Source organism: Gadus macrocephalus, chromosome 3, assembly GCF_031168955.1.
Source record: "Gadus macrocephalus chromosome 3, ASM3116895v1".
NCBI classification, from domain to species: Eukaryota; Metazoa; Chordata; class Actinopteri; order Gadiformes; family Gadidae; genus Gadus; species Gadus macrocephalus.
Window position 1 is genome coordinate 7,313,173 of NC_082384.1, and position 26,950 is coordinate 7,340,122.

Below are 26,950 nucleotides of genomic sequence, written 5' to 3' on the forward strand. Positions count from 1 at the left end.
ATGTACCCCACTAGGTGGAAGTCAAAATCCTCAAATGAACTGGCCCTTTGACACAACCTCCATCAGGTTTTGGGTCCCCCCCCCGCCCCCGTCCCACTCCCAACTTGTTTTGGGACAAAGGAGCTCATGGCTTCCATAAAAATAGCAAGATGATTGTTGCCTTTTATTTATTATTGTTTTAACGTTACGACACAACGTGTTCAAACTGCGATACGATCCAATGCGTTACAGAGTATACGCATAAACAAATAAAAACAAAGCAACGCCTTTTATATTATCCATCTGTAGGCTTATAAGCAGCTCACCAAACAATAACAGGCTCATGTGGGAAACAGAGCTAGGCCAACCAGCACACACTTTACACTCTTGTTATCTATTAATTGGAAAGCTCAGATAATTTTTTTTTAAAATAGCATTGTTCTTAAAACGAAATCAAAACCCAATATCAAAATCTGCGTCAAACCACTATTTAGGATATTGGTATAACATCTATGTGTATTTGAGCGTAGCAGAATGCTAGCCAGCTAGCCTACGTTTTGTTATGATGCACAGCAATGGCTGAGCCCCCGTCGCTCGGCTGGGAAGATAACGAGCAGAAAATGTTAGATTGGGCTTCAAGGAGCGCTCCTCAAGCCAACCCAGGGCCTGGTGGTCAGCACACACCGGACCAGAGCTCAGTCCATTGTTGTGAGGTGGCTTGAGGACAGTTTAAAGGCGTGCTAGGTTAGCCTCCAGCTAACTTGTCAATGCAGTGAGTTGGGATTTAAATGCCCCTTGCAAGGTGGCTGCAGAGGCTAGGCCGGGTTCTTATCTCAGTGGCTCCAAGTAGAGTGGTGGATAAATCATTGATCTTCATCGCATTAAAATGCAAAGAATAGTGCAATGCTCGCGTTCAGGAACAGATAGATGAACAATAAGAACCAAAGTACCAACTTTGTCTTCCCCTAGCTGGTTAGGCTAGCTCAGCGTCTCGTAGCTGGGTGAATACACCACATTAAATGCAATGGAGTCACGAATAGCTTCACCTGCAGTGGACTCCAGACAAACAGCGCCTAGTTAGGAAGATTACCGGCGGAAACGTCCGGTCTGTGTCCTAATGTTTTATTTTACCTTCGTGTGCAGACACTGTTTCTTAATTTTCTTTATCCACCTCCTTTCGTCCAGCTGTTTCACATGACAGCAGCTGGTGCTGCTGCTGGTGGTGATGGTGGTGATGGTGGCTTTCGGTTCGAACCATAGACATACAGACATAGACGCCGCATTCACCACTTTGATCCATTAATTCGATACGTCAACGTCAACGCCATATTGGAGAGGCCCGGACTGGAATGTAAACAAATACAATTAAACGGTTAAGCTGTTTTTTTTTCTGCATTATATTCATTTGACATCCGTATATATATATATATATATATATATATATATATATATATATATATATATATATATATATGTATATGTATATATATATGTATATATATATATATATATATATGTATATATATATGTATATGTATATATATATGTATATGTATATATATATGTATATATATATATATATATATATATATATATATATATATATATATATATATATATATATATATATAGTGGTGTGTGTGTGTGTGTGTGTGTGTGTGTGTGTGTGTTACTCCACGTAGATCACAAACACTCAAATATAAATATCCAGATAAAAAGCACATCCCCGGTTCTTGTATTATTTTACAGGCCATTGTTCGCCTCCCCAATATGGCGGCGACTTGACGTACGATCCCAAAGCCCCTGCGGCTTCTATGCGTATACGTCTATGGTTTGCACTGGGGGAGTTCCAGATGACGGTACAGCAGGCCGACGCCGAAAGGCTGCGTTGCGTCACGAGCACCGGAGTTGTGTGCATGGGATCGGTGTGTTCTCTCAGGAAACTCCCATCACTGCGTGTTCAGATCTGGTGCTCGGTTTATAGACAACGAATTATATATTATAACATAATGATAAGCTTGTACGAAAAGGGTCCCCACCTGTGACTAAAAACAATTGGATACATGTAAAATATATTTTTTATTTTTATTTTTAGATTGATTAGACTTACAATAATAATTTGTTTAAATTACTGAAACATACTGTATCACCTATTGTTTAACAAAACAGTAGTTCCCCATATGAAATACATTTTCGTACGTACAATTATAAATAGTTAATCTATGATACTTTTTGGTCGTCTTTATTGGGTATATGGAGTGCATTATCAATAGTTTGCAATCGATCGGACGGGTACTCTGTGTGTGGAGAGGAGTGGCACACCGGCGTGCAGTAGCGCTCCGTAAACTGGGAGGGTCGCCAGTGACTCTGCAAATATGGCTGCTCAGGATGAACTCAGTAAGTTTCTCTGTTGCGTTAGTGCTTATTTGTTCAATCTATTTCAGTATTGCCTGTACAAGTGACTGGTGGGCGTCCGTTTAAGTGAACTGCTGTTTCCAATGCTATCATTTCAACTGATGATGAATAATTTACGTTTGTAGTAACGTTAAATTTAAAAGACTGGTGCAGGGACATTAGCATGGGAAGCTACCGGCCTTTGCTAACTAGCGTGCTAACGTCAGAGGCCATTTTCCCAGTCATGGTCAAAATGAAAGTATCGCAGTTTAATAATTTGCCATTAAATGATCATGAATGGTGTGTTTATTGTGCCTTTAATGTGTTATTGAAACACGGAGTTGAATTGTCACATTGTCATGTGAGATTGGAGTCTGAACAGCGGTGAGTCAGTGTGTAGCCCCAGGGAGGCATGCCTACATAACATGTATGTTTGGTGATATTTGCAGCACAAGACACGCTCATCAGAGCCACCAAATCTAGTAATACTCTTATTTCAGTTATTTCCATTTAGCTCTCATCATAACATGTCTTCAGAACGTAATTGACAGCTTTCACAGTGCAAGCCATGCAAGTTATACCCATTGTGGGAGTTGCATCACTACCATTAAATGGGCAATAACGTAGATGTCTTTCTAACAATGACTCGTCAGAGCATAGCAGGTGATTCCTTGACAGAGTGGAACAGATCTTAAAGGCCCATGTCGTTTTCTTTTGTCTGACAGATCAGTTGGAACGAGTGTTCCTTCGCTTGGGCCATGCAGAAACAGACGACCAGCTACAGGACATTATATCCAAGTTCCTACCCCCAGTACTCCTTAAACTCTCCAGTGTCCAAGAGGGCGTACGGAAGAAGGTAATGCATAGGTTAATGTTCGGCAGCATGCTTTGTAACAAAACTGAGATTTTGTATTATCTGTCAGTTATTCATGCAACCACACTTGCAAAACTTAAATTTCTGCTAATTTAATTATCCTTCAAAAAGAGGATACACAATCACTTTGGAAGTCATTCTCTTATTACAGTGGAGTTACTGTATCATGACTGTTCCCTTGCTAACAAATGTATACCTTTGCCTGCCTCTTGTGCTAGGTCATGGAGCTGCTGGTCCACCTGAACAAAAGGATCAAGAGCAGACCCAGAATCCAACTGCCAGTAGAAACCCTCCTCGTCCAGTACCAGGACCCCGCAGCTGCCTCCTTTGTTACGGTAAAATAATAATCATCATGTGGCAGAAGGTGACATCTCCCATCATCTTCTGTACGAAAGCAAAACCCATAGAAAAGCAAATGGATTCACCGCATTTAATGTTGCATACAACATTGTGAAATATGAGTCCCGTACCTCCCTGTATTGGCCGATAATTGGTCCTGGGAACTCTTTCAATTTTGCCATTGCTTAAACCGTGCCATTTAAGGCGTTGTTATCATGAATATATTTCAGGGTCAAAAATTAAATACAGCACAACTGTATGTCCTACTTAGGTGAAATGTATTTACATTGCATGCATTGCATTTAACTCATAATGCGTTGCCTGTTGGCCATCAAAAGGGTCTTAAAATAGGACCACGTGATCCAAAAGGATATTCTCTACTTTGACAGTGGTGTTTATAGGGTCACGTGACTGTGACCAGAGAGCAGTGTAGCTATTTATAGAAATCCGTACGTTGTTGTTGACCAGGGTGCGGGTTGTCATAATGTGTGTGTGTTTTTGTTGTTCTAGAATTTCACCATCATCTACATCAAGATGGGCTACCCCCGTCTAGAAGTGGACAAACAATGTGAGCTCGCCCCAACTCTGCTCACTGCCATGGAGGGTAAACCACAGCCGCAGCAGGACAGGTACACACACGCACACGCACACACACAGAGCACACACCCACCAACAGTCGCACATGAGGAAGCATTTTCCAACCAATAAAGAAAAATCACCTACTCTTTTGAGTCTGAAGTTATTTATATTTTTCTTTACAGTGTACATTGCTATTTCATGCATAATATTAAATACAAAGGAGAAGAGAATCTGTTGCCTTTTGAGATGCATATTTCAGAATTAGTGCCTTATTTTATTCTAATAAATGTTCATGGTTTTATTCAAGCCTTAGGAATTGAAGTGTATTTAGTCTCCTCCCAGGATCCTAATATTTGAGTTTATTCTTTCTCCTGTTAATTCCCTCCGGCCCCAGCTTGATGCACCTGCTGATCCCCACGCTGTACCACATGAAGTACCCGGGGGACGCCTCAAAGAAGGCCTCTCCCTTCATACTGATGGAGAGACCCAAGACAGTTCAGCTGCTGCTTGAGTTCATGCTGGAGGTCCTCCTAATGCCCTATGGGTGAGCAGCTGCAGCACACTCTCCTATGGATAAATATGGATTTATTCTGATATTTTTCCATACATTTCCAAAACTTCTTTATAGCATTTAATTCATATTCAAAACCTTCCCGGGGGAGTCAAATGGTTATTCTTACCTGCAGGTTTGTGCTGAACGAATCACCCACCCGACCCAGCCCCCCCTCCCCCCAGGGAGGTGCAGTGGCGGGGGCAGCCCCTGGCCAGGGTCTCCCCCAGCCTCCCCCAGGCATGAGCGTCTACGCTGCCAAGAGGGTGATCGGAGAGGCCCAGTGGAGTGCTGAGCAGCTGGAGCAGGTATGCAGTGTCCCCACCCCACCCCCCCACCTTTCACTCGTGGACAGAATTGCATTGACTCACGGTGGACGTCTGCGTGTTCTCGGCAGTGTAAGCTGGGCATCGTGAAGTTCATCGAGGCGGAGCAGGTGCCCGAGGTGGAGACGGTGGTGCACCTGGTGGTGGCCTCCAGCGACACCCGGCACAGTGTGGCCACCGCAGCCGACCTGGAGCTGAAGAGCAAACAGAGGTGGGTGGCACGGCCCCCGGGATGTTTACCCCCACAGACAGGGTCCACTGTGCATCCTCAAAGATGCTGTCACTATGTGCTTCATACATCAATGTGCTGCCTTCTGTTGATTAAAGTACAACAAAAGATACGTTCTATACATGTGTACATATATTACTGACTAATACAACTATAATTTCATAAAAGCTGATAGTTTAAGATTAAGCCAACACAGGTGTTACCCGTTGTAGCACTTGCAAGAAAAGAGGATTTAGTATCATAAACTAAACAAACTACAAATACAACTGGTAATGGATGAGATGTTGTATCCCCTCCAACCACATATAAACACTCACTATGGTGCATTGGAGGTCTTAAATAGATTAATTATGTTTTGATGGAAAGGCTTCTACTCTGACCCACATGTGTTCCTCTCCTCAGCATTGTTGACTGGAACAATCCTCTGATCATCAACAAGATGTACAAGGTCTACCTGGGTGACATTCCCCTCAAAACAAAGGTCAGTGTTCAGCTGACTCGGTTTATGTCATGAGGTGTTTTTTATGATTGCAACAAAATGACTGTGGGTTGATTCTAGGGAGTGGCTGTAAAACAGGAGCTCAAGCACGAGCCAGTGAGCACCCGGGTGAAACTGAAGATCCTGCCTCACCTGCTGCGCTCCCGGCTAGCTGCGGAGTGCTTCCCTGCCAACATCCAGGTAACATGAACTAAAGGCCATTGACACAAAATGTATACACTATATAAAGACATTTACCATTTGGTAATGTAAACACTATATAAAGAGATTAACCATGTGGTAATATAAACACTATACAAAGAGATGAACCATGTGGTAATATAAACACTATCTAAAGACATTAACAATCTGGTAATATAAAGACATTAACCATGTGGTAATATGAACAGTACATAAAGGCAATTACACTTAATATAGACACGATATAAAGACACTAAACATGTGGTAATATAAACACTATATAAAGGCATTATACACGTGATAATATACACTAAATGCATACATTAAACACGTAATATAAACACTAAATAAAGACATCAAACACGAGCTTGTACGCATGATTTACTAGGACAGATACTAACTCTTGACACGCTCATGCACATATCTGTTTCACCACCTTCTCAAGTCAATGTTTATGCCACAGGGTTATGTGTCTTGGTAGTAAGCGGGCGTGTGTCCTATGTGTCCTCACATGTTAATCTGTGTCATCAGGTGGTGTATGATGGTCTGTTTGGAGCCAGCACCAACAACAAGCTACTGTCTCTGACCCTGCAGTTTGTCCATCACATCTGTATGGTGTAAGAACACTTCTTGCTAGCCCTTTTTAGTAGCTATTTCAGTAATACACATCGATGTGTGTATTTATTTTACTTTCATTTTTGTCCTGTTGAAATCAAATTTCCTTTTCCCAATTACTAAACAATGTGCTTTTTTTTTCTTTTTTAAATTGTATCCATCTAATTTGTCAATTTCTTTATAGGTGCCCTGACAGTAACAAACCTCTTGGGCTGATGCTGCTGAACGGCCTGACCAAGCTCATCAATGAATATAAGGAGGTAGATCCAGCAACGCAACTTCCACGTTAAATACTACCACAGTAACTCCTCCCATACTACCAAAACTATTTCTTCCATCCTAACTCCAACTCCACCCTTACAATCACTGTTACTCTTCACATTCTACCGCAATGACTCTTCCCAGACTACCACAGTAACTTACTCCACCCATACTACTTCTGTAACTCCTCCCAGACTACCACAGTAACTTACTCCACCCATACTACTTCTGTAACTCCTCCCAGACTACCACAGTAACTCCTTCCATACTACCACTGTGACTCCACCTATACTATCTCAAACTCCTCCCATAATAACACTGTAAATCCTGGAATAATACCACTGTAACTCACCCATACTATCACCGTAACTCCACCCATGCGACCTCTGTGACTCCTCCCATAAAAATTCTAGCTACTTACCTCTTGACTCTGTTTGCAGGATCCTAAGCTACTTTGTCTTGCTTACTCTGCTGTCGGGAAACTCTCCAGGTATTGATAATCCAAATAGCTATTTTAGTATTATTGATTTGAATATTGATTTGATATTGAATTGTAGATTTATTGCGTATAATTCAACGTGTACTCATCTCCCCTCTCTGCTAGCCGCATGCCCCAACTCTTCACTAAGGATATTGCATTGGTGCAGCAGTTCTTTGAATCAATGTGCAAGGTAATTTTTGATAATTAAGATGTATACGATATTGGAGTCTGTGGTTTCTGAATCGCAGACCTCTGTTTTAAATCCATTGAATAATTTGTTGCTGCTATATATTGTGTATTATGTACCTGTTTAATATGCAGTTTATTTTAGAATAATTACCGGCTCATTGGACATTGTTTTTTTTTTTGGACATTGTTTTTTTTTTAAACATTGCCCTGATGTATCGCAGGAGGAGTCCGATGTCCGCCTGGCCATCCAGGAGGCCCTCTCCATGATGGTGGGGGCGTACACCAACCTACAGGGGGCCTTGCTCAACCTCATGGAGGCCCTGGTGGCAGCCTACATCGTCAAGGTAGGGCGGCCGGCTCAATCTAGATCTGTGGTCAAATGCGAGAATCAAGTATTCTCTTCGGTTATTCACTCTTTAATGGGTAAGAGCGGAGTGATTATGGTGTAGTTTGGACAGTCATGCAACGCCCCGTAAGCTCCCTCACACTCCACTGGGTTCCTTCTCTCCAGCCGGAGGTGCAGGTGCGCCAGGTGGCCATGAAGTTTGCCAGCACGGTGTTTGCCAGGGACCACGTGTCCTCCAGATACCTGCTGCTGCTGGCGGCCGGAGACCCGTACGTACACACTCTAAATCCACAACGACGGGCCCCAAACCAAAAATCACTTGTCTGTATTCATGAACCCAAAAAATGTAAAAAAATTGCCTTCTGCCACACTTCTGTTGCGTGGCTGTATTGCTGTTCAGGCTTCCTCTATTTCCACGATTAAGGCGGGTGCAGCCAGATTGTATTTTCGATTGAACCAGGATCAATTCATACTACTGCTGTGTAACTGCGTCCCTTTTAATATACAATAAGTTGTTTTAGAGTTGCATTTATTTTTTATTTTAGTTCACCCCAGTGAACGTGTGTGTGTGTGTGTGTGTGTTGATATCCCAGGAGGGAGGAAGTGGCTGGGGAAGCTCAGAGGGCACTGAAGATTGTTCCCAACAAGAAATCAGAGAAGGAGGGCTCCAAACCCATGCCTTCCTTCCCAGACATGGTGGCCTATGTCCAGGAGAAGGTAAGGCCCTGAACGCCCTGCTCACTGGAGCGGACGGCACTTTGTTTTCCTAGGAAGATAAATGTTTGATAGAAATTGAACATTTATCCCCCATGACTAATGTTTACAGCCTTGTTTTTTGTAATTTTTTTTGTATTTGGACCAGAAAGTAGGAAATTTATTATTTTTTACTGCTCAAAATATAGATATTGAATGGATATAAGCATTGCATACGTTGCATGCAGTCTGTGGTCCTGAATAAGCTAACATCATTCATTTCCTAGGCCGCACAGAGGTTGAAGACTCCCGCCAAGTACATTGTAGGAACCGCTACTCTTCCTTTTAACCCGTCTGCATTTCGAGAGGTAAAACATCAACTTTTTGTACACATTCTATCAAATGTCAGTTTGTGTGTATGTAGGGGCAGTGGGTAGGATGTAATTGCATTTATTGGATATATATTCATAAGTATGTTTTAATTAGATTAAAATCACATGAACATTGTAATTGTTACCGTAGAATGAGCCCTTCAGCAGGTCAGAATGGACAAATGAGGACAAGAGGACAGATTTTCAATCAAAAAAATCTAACTATTTTACTTTTAAACTTTAGTTTGACAGATTAAATAACTAAAAACAATAAATTAATCTATCAGGGAACCTCATCACTTTACACTGGCTACTCAGGCCAGTACCGGTCACTGTAGCTTGTCCTACCTCATTGGAAATAAAGGGGTGAGGGAGGGGGGTATTCAGTTGATTGACATCTGCAACCTCAACTCTAGATGCCACTTAGACAACACACTGCACCTTTTAAAGGTAGCTAAATTGGTTAAACGTCTGTGATGTCATCGGCATCCCCTTGACAACCTGTCTGTTGTACTTCCTCTTCCTCGTCTACAGATCATGCTCTACCTGAGGATGTGTCTGGCCTACAGCGCCGGCACCACGCCGCTTTCCAAGAACCTGGTTGACATGCAGGACGACGCGCCCGCCATCGGCCGCTACATCCACACCCTGCTGACCTCTGACCCCCAGCCCCTAGGGTCGAAGGGTGCGGAGAGCAACCCTGTGCATGTTTACATGGACCTGCTGCAGCAGCTCCTGTCGGCCATCGGAGGTAAAGACACCTCAGGTTTTAGGTTCTCCTTGCATTATTTTCATGAGTTTGTATTTTTCTTACATTTTGATGTTATTATTTGCACTGTTATCCGTCCACAGGGATTCCAGTTATGTACTGTCTTCTGGAAGTGGTCTCTGTGTGTCCAGAAAAGCTGGCGCCAATATTTGTTGAGAAAATTGACTGGATTAAAGTAAGTTAATATTCACTGGACTCTCTCCTGCTGTTGGTGGTCATGTATAAAGCCTTATTAGGGATGGATCCATTGCCTTGTGGTGTATGGAATAATATATTTATCATACATAAAATGAAGGCCATCCTAAATGTCGGCCGATCTCACACACAATGGTTAGAGATCCCATACTTGACAAAGCTTCACCAGCTTCCCCCTGGAAGTTTCCCCCCTCTCATTTCTATTGACATATGTATAGGTGATTCCTTCTTCTCTATATGTGATGTCTTCCAGAGTCTGATGAACACCAACAAGGAGGACATGAGGGAGCTAGCAGCCCAGCTCTATGCCGTGGTGGTCTCCACCATGTCTGGCGGTGAGCTGAACACCGCTGTTCACAACCTGGTCAAGATCACCAAAGACCACCACGTGCGTGACTGCCCTCCATCTGCCTCTGTTGAATGATATATGAACGCTTTCATTCTGTTGACTTCAGACAGTGAGATATTGATGCAAGGTCAATATTGGTACTGAATAATTTGTCTGACTAACCATGTTATTTGTTGTTGTGTGATGACAGAGCCCCGAAACCCAACACGGCGCCATTTTGGCTCTGGGCTACATGGTGGGCAGGTACATGAGCAAGAGGAAGGAGTACGCCATTGACGATTCTCCCAATAAGATGGAGACCGGCGTGTCCAAGGACGATGATGACCTTGTTTCCTTGGCAACCAAGACCATTGGTACGTATTCTCGTGCGGGTGTGTTCTGGGACCACTAGAATGGAAGCGGGCGCTAATGAAAGTCTGTTAAGTATTACTGGCCCCTTCACTGTCACTCAAACAGAAATTGAAATTAGGGAATGAGGGTAAGTAATAAGGGTCGGGATTTATTGTCCTTGATCCTTATGTGGTCCGATTTTTTTTTTTTTTAAGGTTCCTACTGCTTTGGTTAGTCACTGACCTCTGTGTGTATGTGTGTGTGTCCCTCCCAGGTTGCTTCCTGGACAACAGCAGTGCATTACTGGCCGTGGCAGCCTGCACTGCCTTGGGGGAGGTTGGCCGCAACGGGTCCTTGTTGATCCCTGCGGAGGGAGAAGGCTTCACCAAACTGTCCACCGTGGACAACCTGCTGGCCCGGATCCCCTCCGGCAAGGAGACCCTCAAGGTGTGTGGATATGTATTTGTGTTGATGTGTGCTTCCTGATAGCCATTGTCCATTATCCACGTATTCACAAAAAAATTTTGCGTCATGGTCAAATCGTTTTATACTGTATATATATCCTGTTAGTGTCTAAATGCTTCACAGGCCCACATTTTGCGAGGCAGTCATAACACTAGCCTTTGGGATTTTCCCGTCTTGTACTTCATTTTGGGTCTAGGGACTAATGCAGACTACAATTTTAGAAATTTGTCCGGTATTGTGTGACAGCATTGCAGCCGTTATCCGCAAACCAGGCTGCAATTTAATCCTTCGGGTAAATGTAAACTCTAAAAATGAAGCTCTAAAATAACTTGTTTTACCACTGACTGTTATATTTGTTTGACAACAATGTAGAAAGGATTGTTTTATAGAAACACAACTTTGATGCAACCAAGTATGGCTCAAGTTGAGGTCTCGCTCTGGGAGAGTGGACTTGTGACAGGAAGATAAGGGTGGAAACGTGAGTGAGAGTTGGAGAGAAGTGCCGGCAAGAGGTTGTTTTGTTGTTCGTGTTATCTAAAAGATTAGGGTGCAGGAGGGTTGATATATTCTAATGACAACAGGGATGCAACACGATTTCTGAGTGTCAGACACAATAACATACACGGATCAAGCGAAACGTAAAGGAAAAAAGTTGTATTTCTCTGTAGGGATACTTTCCATGAAGTCGTCAAACGCTTATGATAACCATCTGAGCCTGTTGATGGTAAAACCAACCCTTTCAGAGGAACGTACATTGACAGGGTACTACTGCCCCAAAGGATTGCATTGCAGCCAGTTTCACAGATTACAGCTGCAGGTTTCTCGCTCAACACTGGACCAAAAGAGTTGTCTGTTAGTCACTCAGACCCAAATTGATGGAGAAATAGGGTAGAGGTCTGGAAATCCCCAAGTTATCCTTTAATCATCATTAAACTGCTGCATTTGGCTTGCATGGCAGCAGTTTCCTTACGGTACTCAGCTAGTCAAACATCACATGCGCTCTATCCTCCCACCGCGTCTCCTGTCGTTAAACAAACAGCCCTCAAGTTGCACTGACTTGAAGTCCAAATTGCCTTCTTCAATTTACCAATTTACCATTTTAGTTTCCACTTGATCAGGGCCTCTACCTTTTTGAAAATATTCATATAGAAATAGTTTTTTTTGTTTTCTTTGACCATTTTACTGCCCTACAACAATCAATTTAATGACTGCTTTACGGAAAGACATTAAACCATATGTCCTTCCATAAAGCAGTCATTAAATTGATATAATATACTGCAGATACGACAGTATACACCAAACTAACGGCCTACTTTATGACTGCATATCCCCAATATATTACCCCCTTGTTGATCTTTTTTTATTGTTTTCGTTTTCACCCATAAATGATAATGTTTACTTGCATAAAATAGAAGTGTGTGTGTCTGTGTGTCTGTGTGTTTTATTGTCTAAGCATAGTCAAATGAGCTGGCAAAGTTAGTTTATCCCTGCTAGTTGTGCACGTAAGACTTTCTATGTGACAAATGGAACTGAACTGTGGGTTTCAGATGAAGGAGAGGTCCATCCAGACATTGGGCTCTCTCCCTGTGGGCGATGGAGACTTCCCCCACCAGAAGAAGATCATCCAGGGACTCATGGACTCTGTGGAGGTATGAACCTATCAATTATTTCCATCCTTTCTTTTTAAAGGTTTTAATTTTGTTGTTTTGAGGTTTCAAATGATTTTACTTCTGTCCTTAAGTTCTGTTGCCGTTCTTAACCATTTTACTTGATTAAATTGGTTTTAATCTCTTGCTCGCTCTCTCAGGCCAAGCAAGTGGAGCTCCAGTTCACGGTAGGCGAGGCCATCACAAGCGCTGCCGTGGGAACCAGTTCCGGCGCGGCCAGAGACCCGTGGACCTGCCCTGAGGACGAATACAGCCCACCCAACAGTAAGCACTGTAGTATAGTGTTTGTCCACTAGAGGGCGATGGGGTGCTTTGTACATTGTAAGAAGAGATGTTAAGCATCATCTGAACCTAAAGAGAATGTTTTTATTCGCGAGAGGCTTGTCCCTTGACTTTCTCTTCATTGTCTTGTTTTGTAACCGAATGTTGAAAGGATGGCGCAATAGGGGTGTGACTCTGTGGGAGCAGGTTATGGGGAGTTTGTAGCCTGGCACCGCCCACCTACCTACTTCCGCTCAATTTTCATTTCACTTCAGTACTAGGTCTGGGTCTGCTTCATATGCATGGGTTCTTTGGAAGCCCGATTTTTTGCGGTCTAATCAGCGAACAGAGGGAGTGGCTGAGAACGATGACGTCGAGGTCGCTCGCCAGTTTCAGTTGTAGTCGGAGGAAGACTAGGAAGACAATGGAGAAGGATACGAGAGAAGCTATTCGGTCTGTTGTGGGATCGCTGCCGAATATCGATTAATTAAAGCCGGAGCAAGGACAAGCTTTGCTGAGTCTTGTTGGTGGCCATGATGTTGTGGCGCTTCTCCCCACCGGGTTCGGGAAAAGTATGATTTTCCAGCTGGCTCCGTTAGAGGTGAAGAAGCCGGTCCCGTCGCATGACATACGTCACGACCAAACGCTATGCGATTGGTTATGGCAGATCCAGAGTGGCACTGGGCAGATCCAATCATTTTAAAACTTCGATAGACACCCGCCTCCAAGTGAGTGAACGTTTGTCAATTGGGCAGTTCCAGACCTTCTGTACAAATGAAAGGAAGTACGATGGTCTGGTAGGACCAGGCTAGGGAGTTGGAGGAGCAAGTTTCAGAATGTTTGAGTTTTAGTTTTTATCTGTTTTGATTGTTGTTTTTTTAGGTTGGGTTTATGTTTCGTTGTTTTTTTTTTCTTATCCTTGAAGGTTTTTCCTGTTTTCAAGGAAAAACATTCTGAATGACCTGTATTCAAGGAAAAACAGGAAGAAACCTTCCAAGAACAGACAGAACCAAACACAAACCCAACCGAAAAAAATAAAAACCAAAACAGAAAAAAGGGGAGAAACATCTGAATGAATGATTGGTTGTTTTTGCACTATATTTAGCAAATAATAACTATTTTGAAGCATAATTTAGGCGTACGGTTTCAATCATCCTTCAAGAGTGACTTTCTCTGAGATATAGTAGGTCATTCAGACATTTTTCATAGTCAATCCTGATCCATAACAACATATCTGTCACCATTGCGTCAGATGTGAAGAGCAACGATGTGGTCCCCTGGGTCCTGAACGCGGTGCTGTCGAGGTACATCCCCAGCCAGAATCCCCATGTCCGGCAGGCCGCCTGCATCTGGCTGCTCTCTCTGGTCCGCAAACTGGGAAACCACAATGAAATCAAGGTACCCTGGATTTAAAGATGGACAGAAGGCTGTAGATTCATACTTCAAACAGTTGTAGAGTTCATCCAACAAATTGCATATGTTCGTCTGGTAGCAAATATTGGTCATTACAAAGTACATTTTCAGTTTTTTGTGTTTATTAAGATGCTTGCACACTTGGCCAAAAAACACAACAAACTCCACCAACCCCCAACATGGGGCCAGTCTGCCGTACCTCTGGGTTGTTGTAGCTGTTGTGTTGTGTTGAACAAGTCTCGTCAGGGGCTGTTGACATCCTAACGTTGGGTTTCTGTTTGTTGGAGCACTGTGCGAGCCCTTTTATTCACAGCATTCCTTCTGGCAACCGTGATATGATTTGTTCTGTCTCTCAGTCCCACCTGAAGGAGATTCAGACGGCTTTCATCTCCATTCTCTCCGACCCCGACGGTAAGACTAAGATCCCTATGACGTCCACTCCTGCCCCACTGTTTTCATTGTTTAATTCAGACTCCATGTCTAACGTTTAGGCAGTAGTTTTTCAGTAGCACTGAAAAACCACCACCTTTCTACTCTATGTCCCTTTCTCCAACTCATCCCCCGTCTGTCCTTCCAGAGTTGAGTCAGGACGTGGCGTCTAAAGGCCTGGGCCTGGTCTACGAGATGGGAGGGGAAGGCGACCAGCAGGAGCTTGTGTCCACGCTGGTGGAGACCCTGATGACCGGCAAGCGGTGAGAAAGCACCCTCCTGGTCTAGGCTGCATGGGGCGGTCAGAGAGGCCTTCTGCTGTGTTGTGTGGTGAAGCTTAGCTACGGCAGAGGGCCTGAGTTGGGGACAGAGGTTGATGATGTGAAAGTAATGACCACTGTCACCAGAATCAACAAGTCGTTTCTCGATAAGAAGTGTAATGGGTGGTCTGTTCTCTGCAGAGTGAAGCACGCGGTCTCTGAAGACACAGAGGTGTTCCAGGGCGAGGCTTTGGGAAAAGCACCCGACGGGTGAGCTATGTTAACTGAATAGTGTCCATTTATTTCTTTTCAACCTCCTTCACATTTAGATTAGAAGAATTTAAACATTTCACTAAACACGCGTTGAATAACGTTATTTTTTCATCGCCGTGATTTCTGGCAGTCAAGGGCTGAATACCTACAAGGAGCTGTGCTCACTGGCCAGCGACCTGAACCAACCAGATCTGGTCTACAAGTTCATGAACCTGGCCAATCACCATGCCATGTGGAACTCCCGCAAGGTATATAAAGCACAGCTGACCCATCAATAGTTAAATATCGGGACCTTGGCAGATTTTCTTTCTACCGAGTAAGCACTTCAGCGTGAATTATATATAATTAATGATTTTAACCTTACTTTAAATAATAAGTATCATTACTGATGGGGATAACATGATTGATAGCCTAACTCTCGGGGCTTTCCTCAAATTTGAATTATTATCTGCTACTACTTCTGTCTGTCTAATGTGGTTCCCTGGGTCCTGTACCTCCTCCTCGTCCCTGCAGGGGGCAGCCTTTGGCTTCAACATCATAGCGGCGAAGGCCGGGGAGCAGCTGGCCCCCTTCCTGCCCCAGCTGGTGCCTCGTCTCTACCGCTACCAGTTTGACCCCAACATGGCCATCCGCCAGGCCATGACCAGCATCTGGGACGCCCTGGTCACCGACAAGACCCTGGTAACCCAACACACTCGTCCACATTTGGGGTGGCATGCGTTTCATCTGGTTGACCTGTTTCTAGCAGTTAGGAGCTATATTTGAACTGCAATTTATTAGAAATTTAATAGCCAGCTGTCCGCTATAAGCGAGGGAAATGCACTATGAGAACATTAGTTTATATTTGACTGTGTGCCTCCCTCTGTAGGAGGCTCTGTAGTTTTCATCACTCCTGCCTATTTTCTGACATGTTCGCTGATCTTTCGGGCAAACATCTTGCATGTCAATCCCATTTGCACACAAGGCAGCATGATCGCAACACTTCTTAATAGGGGAGGATCTTAGGGAAGGGGGAGGTAGCAGGCATTCGTTGGCTTTTAGTATTTTTTATTTATTTTTGGTCCATGTTTATTGATATGTTTTATTTTCTTCTCAGGTTGATAAGTATCTCAAGGAGATCCTTCAGGATGTCATCTCCAACCTGACCAATACCACATGGAGAGTTCGGGAGTCCAGGTACAACCACACACAGACACAGCCATTGTGTGTCTTTTGGAGAGTGTTTGGGTGTATCATTGACGGGGAGAAACGGGAAAAGGCTGGGTATTAACTCCCTGTTAATGCACGCCTCACCCGCCTCCCACATTCATTCATTACTCCACATGTCTCACCCCTCAGCTGCCTGGCCTTGAACGACCTCATCCGCGGCCGGCAGGCGGATGACATCATCGACTACTTGGCGGAGATGTGGGAGACCCTGTTCAGAGTTCTGGATGACATCAAGGTGAGTTCATGACTTTCTTTTACACCACAAAAAGCTGCCATTTCTCAGCATGAAGGGAGCTTCTGAATATACTGTGGCTCAATATTGAACATGGCTCTTGATAATCAAGTTGGCTATAATATATTGATCCTGACTGATCACTTTTTTCAGGAGTCTGTTCGTAAGGCAGCCGACATTGCCCTGAAAACGCTCAGCAAGGTAAGCCGTGTGCGTGTGTGTGTGGGTTTGTTTCATTGATTCTCTTATCACACATATCCTCTAGTGCAAAGGCCGAAACTTGTAACATTTGGACATTCTTTTGTTAGATAGCCATTCAAATCTAGTTTTCAATGGTGGTGCTCCCACCATTCAGTTGCGTCAATAGAAATAAGAGGTTGCGGCAAGCAAGGGGTTAATGGTTTAAGATTGATATTAAGCAGTGATTTATATGTTTAAACGAGGCCAAAATAAACCAATAAGCTCATTATTATAACGGATTGGTAATAAACATCAATGGAGCAGGTAGCAATTCTTCCTTTTATGGTGAACTGTCGCCCACAATAGCTCCTGTGAGATTTCTCTTAAAGTGATTAGTTCCAGTCCAACCACCCATTTGCTTTGTGATAATTGAAGGTCAACTCATACTATAGAAGTGTCACTTTACTGAATTTTTAAGTAAAGTGACTTTACTAAAGAAAACCCAGTGATCATTCAGTGTTTGAAATGAGGTACTCGGCCAGACCCAACCCCCTAAACACCGGGCTCCCTCCCCAGGTGTGCGCCCGTATGTGTGAGTCCACGGGCACGGGGGCCCAGAGGACGGTGGCCGTGATGCTGCCCACCCTGCTGGAGAAGGGCATCGTCAGCAACGTGGCGGAGGTCCGCTCCCTCAGGTACCCCTCTGCCCTCATCACACACAGGAGCTAACGCCCGTAGACGAGTCTTATAGAGCCAGACAAATTAATGAAACTAAACTCACTGCAAGGGGACGACCTAGCGGAAAACTTTGGGTTCCTAATACGTGTAGCTCACTGCACTGCCTTTTTTGTTGAAGCCGAGAAAAAGGCAGAGCAATATGCTGCTGCTCTTTTTTACTCTTGCACAGAAACCATTAACTATGCATACCTAAATCTGCAGTGACGTTGTTTCCTATCTTTTTGGGGTGAATTATGTTTAAATCTGGCCTTCCAGGGCAGTCTGCCAAATGTACCAGGTGCTCACGGCAGAAGGAAATAAGGTGCCCAGCTTGGCAGAAACAGGAAGCAGAACACTGGGGTCCCCATGGGGCTTGTACATCAAGACGTCACAATGACGGCCTCCATTTCTGATGCATTGGAGCATTGGCTTATTCATCTTGAAATGATTTGTCATGGGAAGAAATTGTTGTTTTCAATGGCCACAGCGTTTCTTATGGGAGACGCGGTGAAATAAAGTCTTCATTAGCGTACGTTACGTTAGTGTCGAAGCGCCCTGAGCAAGACACCTAACCCTTACCCAAAGCTGTCTGTCTCCTTACTTGGTTGACACCGCTGTCTGTATGATTGTGAGTTCAAATGGGTAAATGTAAGGCAATATTGTAAAGCCCACTGGTTAGAAAAGCGCTACATAATTACAGTCCATTTACCATTATTATACCCATCTAATACTTGTGCTCTCATCCCCCCCGTCCCACAGCATCCAGACCCTGGTGAAGATCAGCAAGACGGCGGGCGCCCGGCTGAAGCCCCACGCCCCGCGCCTCATCCCGGCACTGCTGGAGGCCCTCAGCACCTTGGAGCCCGCCGTCCTCAACTACCTCAGCCTCCGCGCCACCGAGCAGGAGAAGGTAACGCCCCCCTTGGAACCACATCTGGTGGGCTCCCATGTTGGCGCGGCTCCAGGAGTCTCACCCTCCCTGTCCCTGTGCTCCCTCCCCAGAGTGCCATGGATGCGGCCCGGCTCAGCGCTGCCAAGTCCTCTCCTATGATGGAAACCATTAACATGGTAATGAAAAAAGGCCGCTTTTATATTGAAATGTTCATGGGCCCCTCACACCTTCCCGTTTGAATGAATGCAGTCATGTTTGAGCCCCCACCTGGCTCATTGTTGCAGCGGAGCCTATTTTTTGTGTGAAAATTAAATATAGCTGGTAGCCTTTATGGCCTAAATGAAACATTCTCTGGCGGGGCGTTCATTGAGTGTTACTGTGATCGTCTTTTGCTGTATTTTGAACTTGAAGAACAGCCAGCTCACGCAAACACGTTTATCTGTGAGACATGTTGAACCAGTTTTAGTTTTTCGTTTTTGTGATCTGATTGAATGTGTTCACACCTGTATTTGTAGCCACCTGAAGTTGATGTTCTGACACCTACTTATATCCTAGCTGTGTTTTTAAGAGAGCATATGCCCTGCTGCGTGGCTCGATTCATTACACCCTTTAGAGAATGCGGTCACACTGAACACGTGTGTTGTGTGTCCAGTGTCTGCAGCACCTGGACGTCTCTGTGCTGGGAGAGCTGGTGCCCAGGCTCTGTGAGCTGCTCAAGAGTGGAGTGGGACTGGGCACCAAGGTACGTACGCACTACGCACACATATGAACATGCAGGCACGCACGCTCATACGCGTGTCTATATGGTGGAGTTACACGTGCCGGGTGTTAATGCTGGGATGCCATAGCCAACCTCATGTCTGTTAACATCTCTTCATTCTGCCTCGCCGTGTCTCTAAAGGGCGGCTGTGCTAGTGTCATCGTCTCTCTCACCGTTCAGTGTCCCCAGGACCTCAGTCCGTACTCAGGTAACGTAAAAGAACTCTGATCAGAAGACCCGTGTGGAGCGAGTGGTCCTACTAGTCTGTGTGTGCTAACGTTTGTGTGGCGTTTTGTGTTTTTTTTTTTATATACAAAAAGGGAAACTGATGAGTGCCCTGCTGAGCGGCATCCACGACCGCAGCAGCGTGATGCAGAAAGCGTTCGCCTTCGCCCTGGGTCACCTGGTCCGGGTACGATCCCCTTCTCCCCTGGAAGAACCGGGGATGTGTTTTGTTGTGGCCTTAAATGACCAGCAGTCCGTCCCCTTTATGCCGTACTGGGGTTTCACAACGATGTTTTTGTTGTTGTGTTCCTCTGTCAGACGGCCAAGGACAGCAGTGTGGAGAGGCTGCTGCTGAAGCTCAACACCTGGTACCTGGAGAAGGAGGGTGAGTGCTGCTCATCAGACTCTAGAGGGGTAGCAGTGGATAACCAAACCCCCTGACCCCATCTTTAATCAATAGAATTGTGGGGCATTGTGGGGCTGCAGGACACCTGTAACCAATCCTTCAATTCCCTTTGGATAAGTGGTGGACAGGTGTGTCACAGTGCTTATCCGCAGGTGACCTGGTAACCCTATCAGACATTCAGAGATGGTGCATGCGATACCAATTGTAACCTACAGAGGGCGTCCTCTACAATGCAAACCAATGTACAAGTGGTGTTGGGGTTCGGTTCTCCTTCAGTGTATTCAATTATTTGGCAAATTGGAAACGGTGTCGTCTTTCTTCGTACTCCCCCCCCCCCCCCCCCCCCCCCCCGCATTCTTTCCTTGGTTCTGACCCTCAACCGTCTCCCTGGGTCCCGTCCCCCCAACAGAGCCGGTGTACAAGTCGTCGTGCGTGCTGACGCTGCACGCCATCAGCCACTACAGCCCTGACGTGCTGAAGGGCCATGCGGGGTTGGCCCTGCCGCTGGCCTTCCTGGGCATGCACCAGCTGCCCGGCCCGGACGAGGAGCAGGGCGAGAGCCACGACGCCACGCTGTGGTCCGAGGTGTGGCAGGAGAACGTGCCAGGTGAGGAGGGTGGAGCCGTTCCATGGACTGGTGGTGGTGACGGGGCTGGCCTTCAAGGCTTTGTGAAAAAATCTTTTGTTTCTTTGCTTGGGTTCCTTTGCATGTAATGAGATTGTGACTTCATATAATGTCCTATCATTTATATTAGTCTTTTTCGTCGTTTCAGCGTTTTATAATGTAGGCTAATGTATTCAATATTGTTGTATAATATTAGTATAGTATTAGTATTATTATTAAAGGCACCCAGTGCAACTTTCGAGGCTTAAAAATAAACATTAAATTTCTAGTCTTTTTTACACGTAGTAAGTTTCAATAACTCCATACCATTACATACCGACATTTAAGCAGCAAAGATGAGACGTCGTTGTGTGGTGAGAACTGATACAAAATCGATAACAACAACAATGCCGCCATTTTCTTTATTTTTTGTAACCTACAATAAATAAAGCAGGCTTCCAGTCAATGGAAAAATGGCTTCTCCCCACCGGCGATTGTTGTTGTTTACGATTTTCTATCAGTTCTCACCACACAACGACGTCTCATCTTTGCTCCTTGAATGTCGATATGTAATGGTATGGAGTTATTGAAACTTACTACGTGTAAAAAAGACTAGAAATTGAATGTTTATTTTTCATTGAATGTTTACATAAAGTTGCACTGGGTGCCTTTAAGATATTGCGATTGTGTGACTCAATTATTTGGGCTTATGTTCGCTCTATGCATTAATCTGCATCAGCACAAGCTCTTTTCTTAAATGCATACACAAGAACCAGCATGCTACCCACAACCCTGGGCATGCTGCCTCTCAGACATAAGCATCAAATCAATGCAGTGATCTGGCTCATCAGGTGGGGGGCCGACCAGCTCGCCTTAAACCTCTTGATGTGTCACACTGACAGCCTTCTTCCCTTCCGCTTCCCTCGGACTCCAGGAAGCTTCGGAGGCATCCGGCTCTACATGACGGAGCTGATCACCATCACCCAGAAGGCCCTGCAGTCCCAGTCCTGGAAGATCAAGGCTCAGGGGGCGGCTGCCATGGCGACGGTCGCCAGGGAGCAGACCGGCTCGCTAGTGGCGCCGCACCTCGGCCTGGTGTTGACGGCCTTGTTGAACGGCCTGGCCGGGCGCACCTGGGCGGGCAAGGTACGAGGGGTCTCCTGCACTGCAGCTGGGAGGGTGGTGTCTGCGTCACTGCAGCTGGGAGGGTGGTGTCTGCGTCACTGCAGCTGGGAGGGTGGTGTCTGCGTCACTGCAGCTGGGAGGGTGGTGTCTGGGTCACTGCTGCTGGGAGGGTGGTGTCTGCGTCACTGCAGCTGGGAGGGTGGTGTCTGCGTCACTGCTGCTGGGAGGGTGGTGTCTGCGTCACTGCTGCTGCCGCTCACCTTGTTGGAGGGTGGTGTCTGCGTCACTGCTGCTGGGAGGGTGGTGTCTGCGTCACTGCTGCTGCCGCTCACCTTGTTGGAGGGTGGTGTCTGCGTCACTGCTGCTGGGAGGGTGGTGTCTGCGTCACTGCTGCTGCCGCTCACCTTGTTGGAGGGTGGTGTCTGCGTCACTCCTGCTGCCGCTCACCTTGTGCTCCTCTTGTGTTTCCCATTTCTTCCAGGAGGAGCTGCTCATAGCCATTGGTTCAGTGGTGTCTAAATGCAGGTTGGTATCGCAATAGCGGTCAGAAAAAAAAGAAAAGGGGGGGGAAAGTTTACCGGAATAAAACTATTCATTGAGAAACATTCCCCGAATGAATTGGCAGGTGGATGGTCATGTTTCCTCTTTGGAAACGTTCTAGTTGGATTTCTTTGGAATGCGGTTTATAGCTTCAGTAGAAGATTGCATAGTGGAGGTTTTACTTAAAAGACCATTCAGACAATGTTCCTGGCTGTTTGGACATAGATCTACAACACATGGTTTACGCCCTCCATTCTCAACCTTTCTTCTTTCTCTTTCTCTCTCCCTTTCTCTCTCTACTTCAGCGGCGAGCTGCAGAAGCCGTGCGCGGGCCAGCCCACCGTCCCGGAGGTGCTGGAGCTGGTGCTGAAGGAGTGCCGCAAGGACAGCCTGGTGTACAAGATGGCCGCGCTGCGCTGTGCCGGGGACGTGCTCCAGAGCAGCCAGGAGGACCGTTTCAGTGAGGTGGCCGAGATCCTTTTCCCCCTCATCAAGAAGGTAGGACGGTCGTCTGGAACGCTCGTAGGCTGCTGCATTCCCTGCTGACTAGAACCCTTTATCCCAAAAAATGTGTGTGCATATGCAGGTCTTTTTTTCTTCTGCCTATGAAAGAGTAGAAATGGAGGCCAGTGAAAATGTTAAGCTTGTTAATTATTTTCGTATCCGTTCAGTTTCACTTTCAAATTCTGGTTGAAGAACAAAATGGTTGCTGCATGTTGTTCCTGTCTATTTCCGCGCCGACGTACAGAACTTCTACGGACGTCATTGCGTTAAGCTGGAAACGGGCCATACTGGCCTGGTCATGAACGCAGGTTGTAACCTTTGCCACCAAAGACAAAAGTCTGGTGTTGGTGGGTTTCTTGTACTGTTGGAAAGGGATATTAGTCTAGCCTTTAGAGTCTTCATCATTGGTACCCAACTATTGGTGCCTTCTTTGTGTACTGTAGGTATTTGTTGTTATCCTTGTAAGCTACTTTTACTTCCTAGTACGCTGCTCTTGCGCAGGAGTACGATACGGTTAAGTTATTCCTGCTCCTCGATCCAGCATGTTGGATGATAGCGATGGGGTGGTGTAGCGGTGGATGCCCACCACGCTGTGTCCAGTCCAGTCACCCGTCCTGTCCCAACAGAACTCCCCCCAGGGTGTGGGGGCCCTGCGGTCCCGGGACGACGACGACGATGACGACGACGCTAAAGACAAGGAGCGGAAGACAGACGCCCTCCTCTGCTCGTACGAGACACTCGGCAAAGCCTGGCCCAAGAACCAACAGACCCAAGGTGAGACGTACACGGTGATGGTGAACTGTAAACAGAATAGGTCAAAGGGCGTTGTGTTCCTCTTCTATTGTATATATTCCAAAGATCTTCTGAACAGTCGTTGGCCCTCAATGTCAAATAAATGGTGTGTACTTTAAACTGACCCATATCGTTCAAATGTATCCCCGGCAGCAAGCGGGTGTTTTGATGAACAAACAAGTTGCCTCGACGACCTGTGATAAACGCTTGTTGACTGTCAGTTGACGTAGAGCTGGGGTAGCTTGTGTTGAAGGATATTACTCCCACACACACTGAAGCTCTTGTTTGTGTTTATGTTTGCGCAGCTCGTTTCCAGGTGGACGTGTGCTGTCTGATGTGTGAGAAGCTCAAGCTGAGCACATGGAGAGTGCAGCTAAGTGTTCTGCAGGCCATGAAGGCCTACTTCCAGGGGTATGCACCATCAAGTCTTGCTTCCACATATTATTTAATTGTTTGCAATTCGATTTTAATAGTTTTGTTGTTGTTTTTTATTAACTTTATTGATAAAATATACAAGAACATTTTCATAACAGTACAAGTTTTTTGTTTTGTTTTTACCTCACAAAATCATGTACCATGTACCAGAAACAGAGCAAACATGAAAACAAGAAACACCCCCAACCCATGGTGACCCCCTTACCAACCCCTGCCCCTGATCTCTCAGCCTTTCAAGAAAAAAAAAACTTATTAAAGAAATACAGATATATGATTCAAACATAGAGAGAAGAAAAAGGAAAATAATAATCAAATAAATAATCACATTTTGTTAATGCTGTACTCTTTCTTTTACCAAATTGTAAGCTTCATCCCTTGCTTTTAGGGTTTTCAGACTAGCTCCATTCACCCAGGCCACAGATCTCTCCCATCATAACTATAACTAGAAAAGAGTTGGCCCACTTCTGCCAAGATAATGTGTGAGGTGGTTGCCATTCGGGGGCTAACATTTTCTTTGCTCCAGTGAGACCAGCCCATAAGAATACGCCTCTGCTGTAGAGACAATTCTAGACTAGTCAACATTAAGTAAAAGTAAGGTCGGTGACAATGGGATATTCACTTTCAGCATGTCACTTAAAGTGGACCATAAGTGTCCCCAAAAGGCAAACACGCTGGGACATTCCAAATTTACAAATGTAAAAATGACCCTAGGGAATTAAGTGTACATAGGTTACAGTTAGGAGATGGGATGATTTTCATTCATTGGTGATTAGGGTTTTTGGAAGTTTTCCCATACCCAGCAAATGTCTTCCTCATCTGCAGAGGAAATAATAGGCGTATATATGTTTGTGGGCAACATACACTCCACAAAGTGTATGAGTGAAGAAGTGCTCACTCTTCCATCTTTCCATACAGCCCGTTCCTTAGGCTGTCATCCAGAACCTATCGAGCCGTGGTTCCCTCAGTCACTGTGGTTTTTTTGTGCAGGTTGATGCTACTGGAGAAGAGCCACCAGGACCCCACCACCCTGTGCCTGATCCTCACAGAGACCTGCGCTGCCCTTCCACACCCTCTAGGTAAGGCCTTCCTCCGCCCGGCCTCTGGCTTGTCTCAACCCCACTGAACGTGCGTTAACGCCAGCGTGCCACTACCGCTCATCTGTGCGAGTCGGGTCTCCCTTTGGACCTCCGTAGACGTACGGATTTGCTCCCAGTGTGCTCCCCTTGGTGACACCACTGTTTCCCCCATTCAGAGAACAAGAGCTACTCGTCTGTCAGGACCGAGGCGCTGTCTGTGGTGGAGCTGCTGGTCAAAAGGACCGGAGGCAAGTCTGCCCTCATTTCATTAGCTCTTTTTGTGTTTTTGATTGATCTTGGTTACCTGCATGTAATGGGGTGTTGGGCTCTGCCTTCAATCTCTCAAGCGCTGAATTGAGTGAGCCACCTAGTCGGACTGGATCCCACATTGACGTGTGTGTGTGTGTGTGTGTGTGTGTGTGTGTGTGTGTGTGTGTGTGTGTGTGTGTGTGTGTGTGTGTGTGTGTGTGTGTGTGTGTGTGTGTGTGTGTGTGTGTGTGTGTGTGTGTGTGTGTGTGTGTGTGTGTGTGTGTGTGTGTGTGTGTGTGTGTGCTACAGAGAGCGAGCAGTGGGACTGCGTGCCGGTGAAGAGCAGGGAGCAGCTCCAGCGCTCCCTCTCCACGCTGCAGACGGACAGCCGGCCCGACCTGAGGGACAAGGCCCAGGAGCTGCGCAGGCACATCCAGAGCCAGCCCTGATCCCGCCCGCCCCCCGCACAGCCAGCCAATCAACAGCCACCAACCCGCCCGCCTGTTATAACCCTGGAAACCAACACACAGACGTACACGCACCAACCTTACTGCTAAATAAAAACCTTATAGTCTAAGGGGCATTTACCACATTTCCAGGGCTCGGGGGGGGGGGCTCATGCAGGTGGACTGACTTGTTAGCTTTAGTGTACACAGCTGGGGAAGGGAGGAAGGGACTCGTTGTCTTTAAGAGGCCCGATAGGAAACCATGAAATGGTTTTCTTCAAGTTTAACACCGGATTTGCAGCAATGGGGAAAGGCTGTATGTTGTGATCTGTCAACAGGTTTATATGTTTTGTTTGTTTGAAATAATAATGGAATCAGGAAGTAATTTGAATAAATTGTATGATCCAATGTGTTGGTTTTCATGAGCACTGTATTCCTCCGCGTTCGGAGATTTTAACTACTTCTGTGGCTTAGCTTATCATTTTTATCATTTTGATTCATGACGTATGTATGACAGCAGATGCTTTGATTTGTTTTAAAGCTATTTTCCGTCAACATTAGTGTTTGAACTTGCGGACAACATGGATCACTGTGCCAAATGCAGTGGGTTATAGAAATGAAAGAGGTGTGGAAAACAAGGATCATAAAATGGGAAGACAGGGCATTGTGCACTCGTCCAGTGTATTAAAAGATGTTCGTTTTTTAAACCATTTGCAAGTTAATGTGGGTGGTACTCAGTTTATTTTTTAGAAATGAAAAGGAAAAAGAAATGTAACGTGTGAGAGGGAGCAGTCTGGATGTGTGCCCTAATTAAATAAAAATGCAAGAACTAATGACCCATTTTTATTTTCTTCAAATTTTTATTTCATTCTTACTTTTTTCTTCCTCCTTAGTTCTGCCACCCTTATTTACATTCTACTCACCCCTGCGCCCATTCATATGCCCCCCTTGTCTGTCCATTTTATATGCTAGGCCTTCGTCATTTGACCATAAGCTTGGTGGTCCAAGATGGTCATGGATAAATGTAATTAAATTGTAAAAAGAAAATTGGGATATTTATCTCATTGACGCATGCACTTATTGAATCCCGAAGAAACACTTGTGTTGCAGCCTTATGTGTAATGTTGACCCTTGCAGGCTACAAATAATAACAATGCTGATGTACGAGGCAATGTGTGCAAATGGGAAACACTGGCGGCATCCAATGGCTTGTCGGTGCATAAGGACACCATCCAGCAATGA

General features: G+C 45.4%; 1 protein-coding gene across 1 annotated transcript; it reads left to right on the plus strand.

Moving 5' to 3' along the window:
- Positions 1–2,216: 2,216 nt before the first annotated feature.
- ecpas (Ecm29 proteasome adaptor and scaffold) lies at positions 2,217–26,544 on the plus strand. Its single transcript, XM_060046923.1, has 49 exons — positions 2,217–2,376; positions 3,099–3,229; positions 3,466–3,582; positions 4,097–4,215; positions 4,560–4,709; positions 4,852–5,023; positions 5,113–5,252; positions 5,673–5,751; positions 5,830–5,949; positions 6,481–6,566; positions 6,749–6,824; positions 7,266–7,315; positions 7,430–7,496; positions 7,717–7,839; positions 8,007–8,110; positions 8,435–8,558; positions 8,822–8,902; positions 9,440–9,656; positions 9,758–9,849; positions 10,123–10,257; positions 10,409–10,571; positions 10,823–10,995; positions 12,561–12,662; positions 12,821–12,944; positions 14,194–14,339; positions 14,711–14,765; positions 14,932–15,046; positions 15,245–15,313; positions 15,447–15,564; positions 15,830–15,997; positions 16,413–16,492; positions 16,655–16,760; positions 16,911–16,958; positions 17,514–17,632; positions 18,414–18,564; positions 18,657–18,722; positions 19,199–19,288; positions 19,448–19,514; positions 19,627–19,718; positions 19,850–19,916; positions 20,347–20,544; positions 21,476–21,687; positions 22,148–22,191; positions 22,512–22,704; positions 23,337–23,484; positions 23,808–23,913; positions 24,925–25,013; positions 25,190–25,265; positions 25,576–26,544. Exons 1-49 carry the CDS (start codon positions 2,355–2,357, stop codon positions 25,709–25,711), a joined length of 5,526 nt encoding a protein of 1,841 aa, XP_059902906.1. The 5' UTR covers positions 2,217–2,354; the 3' UTR covers positions 25,712–26,544.
- The last annotated feature ends 406 nt before the right edge of the window (positions 26,545–26,950 follow it).

Bases quoted from the DNA above. Each gene is read 5' to 3' on its own strand.
- ecpas (XM_060046923.1), top strand. From the start codon at position 2,355: ATGGCTGCTCAGGATGAACTCA. The intron at 8,559-8,821 runs GTAAGGCCCTGA...TTCATTTCCTAG, and splicing joins TGGCCTATGTCCAGGAGAAG to GCCGCACAGAGGTTGAAGAC. The intron at 23,485-23,807 runs GTGAGACGTACA...ATGTTTGCGCAG, and splicing joins CAAGAACCAACAGACCCAAG to CTCGTTTCCAGGTGGACGTG.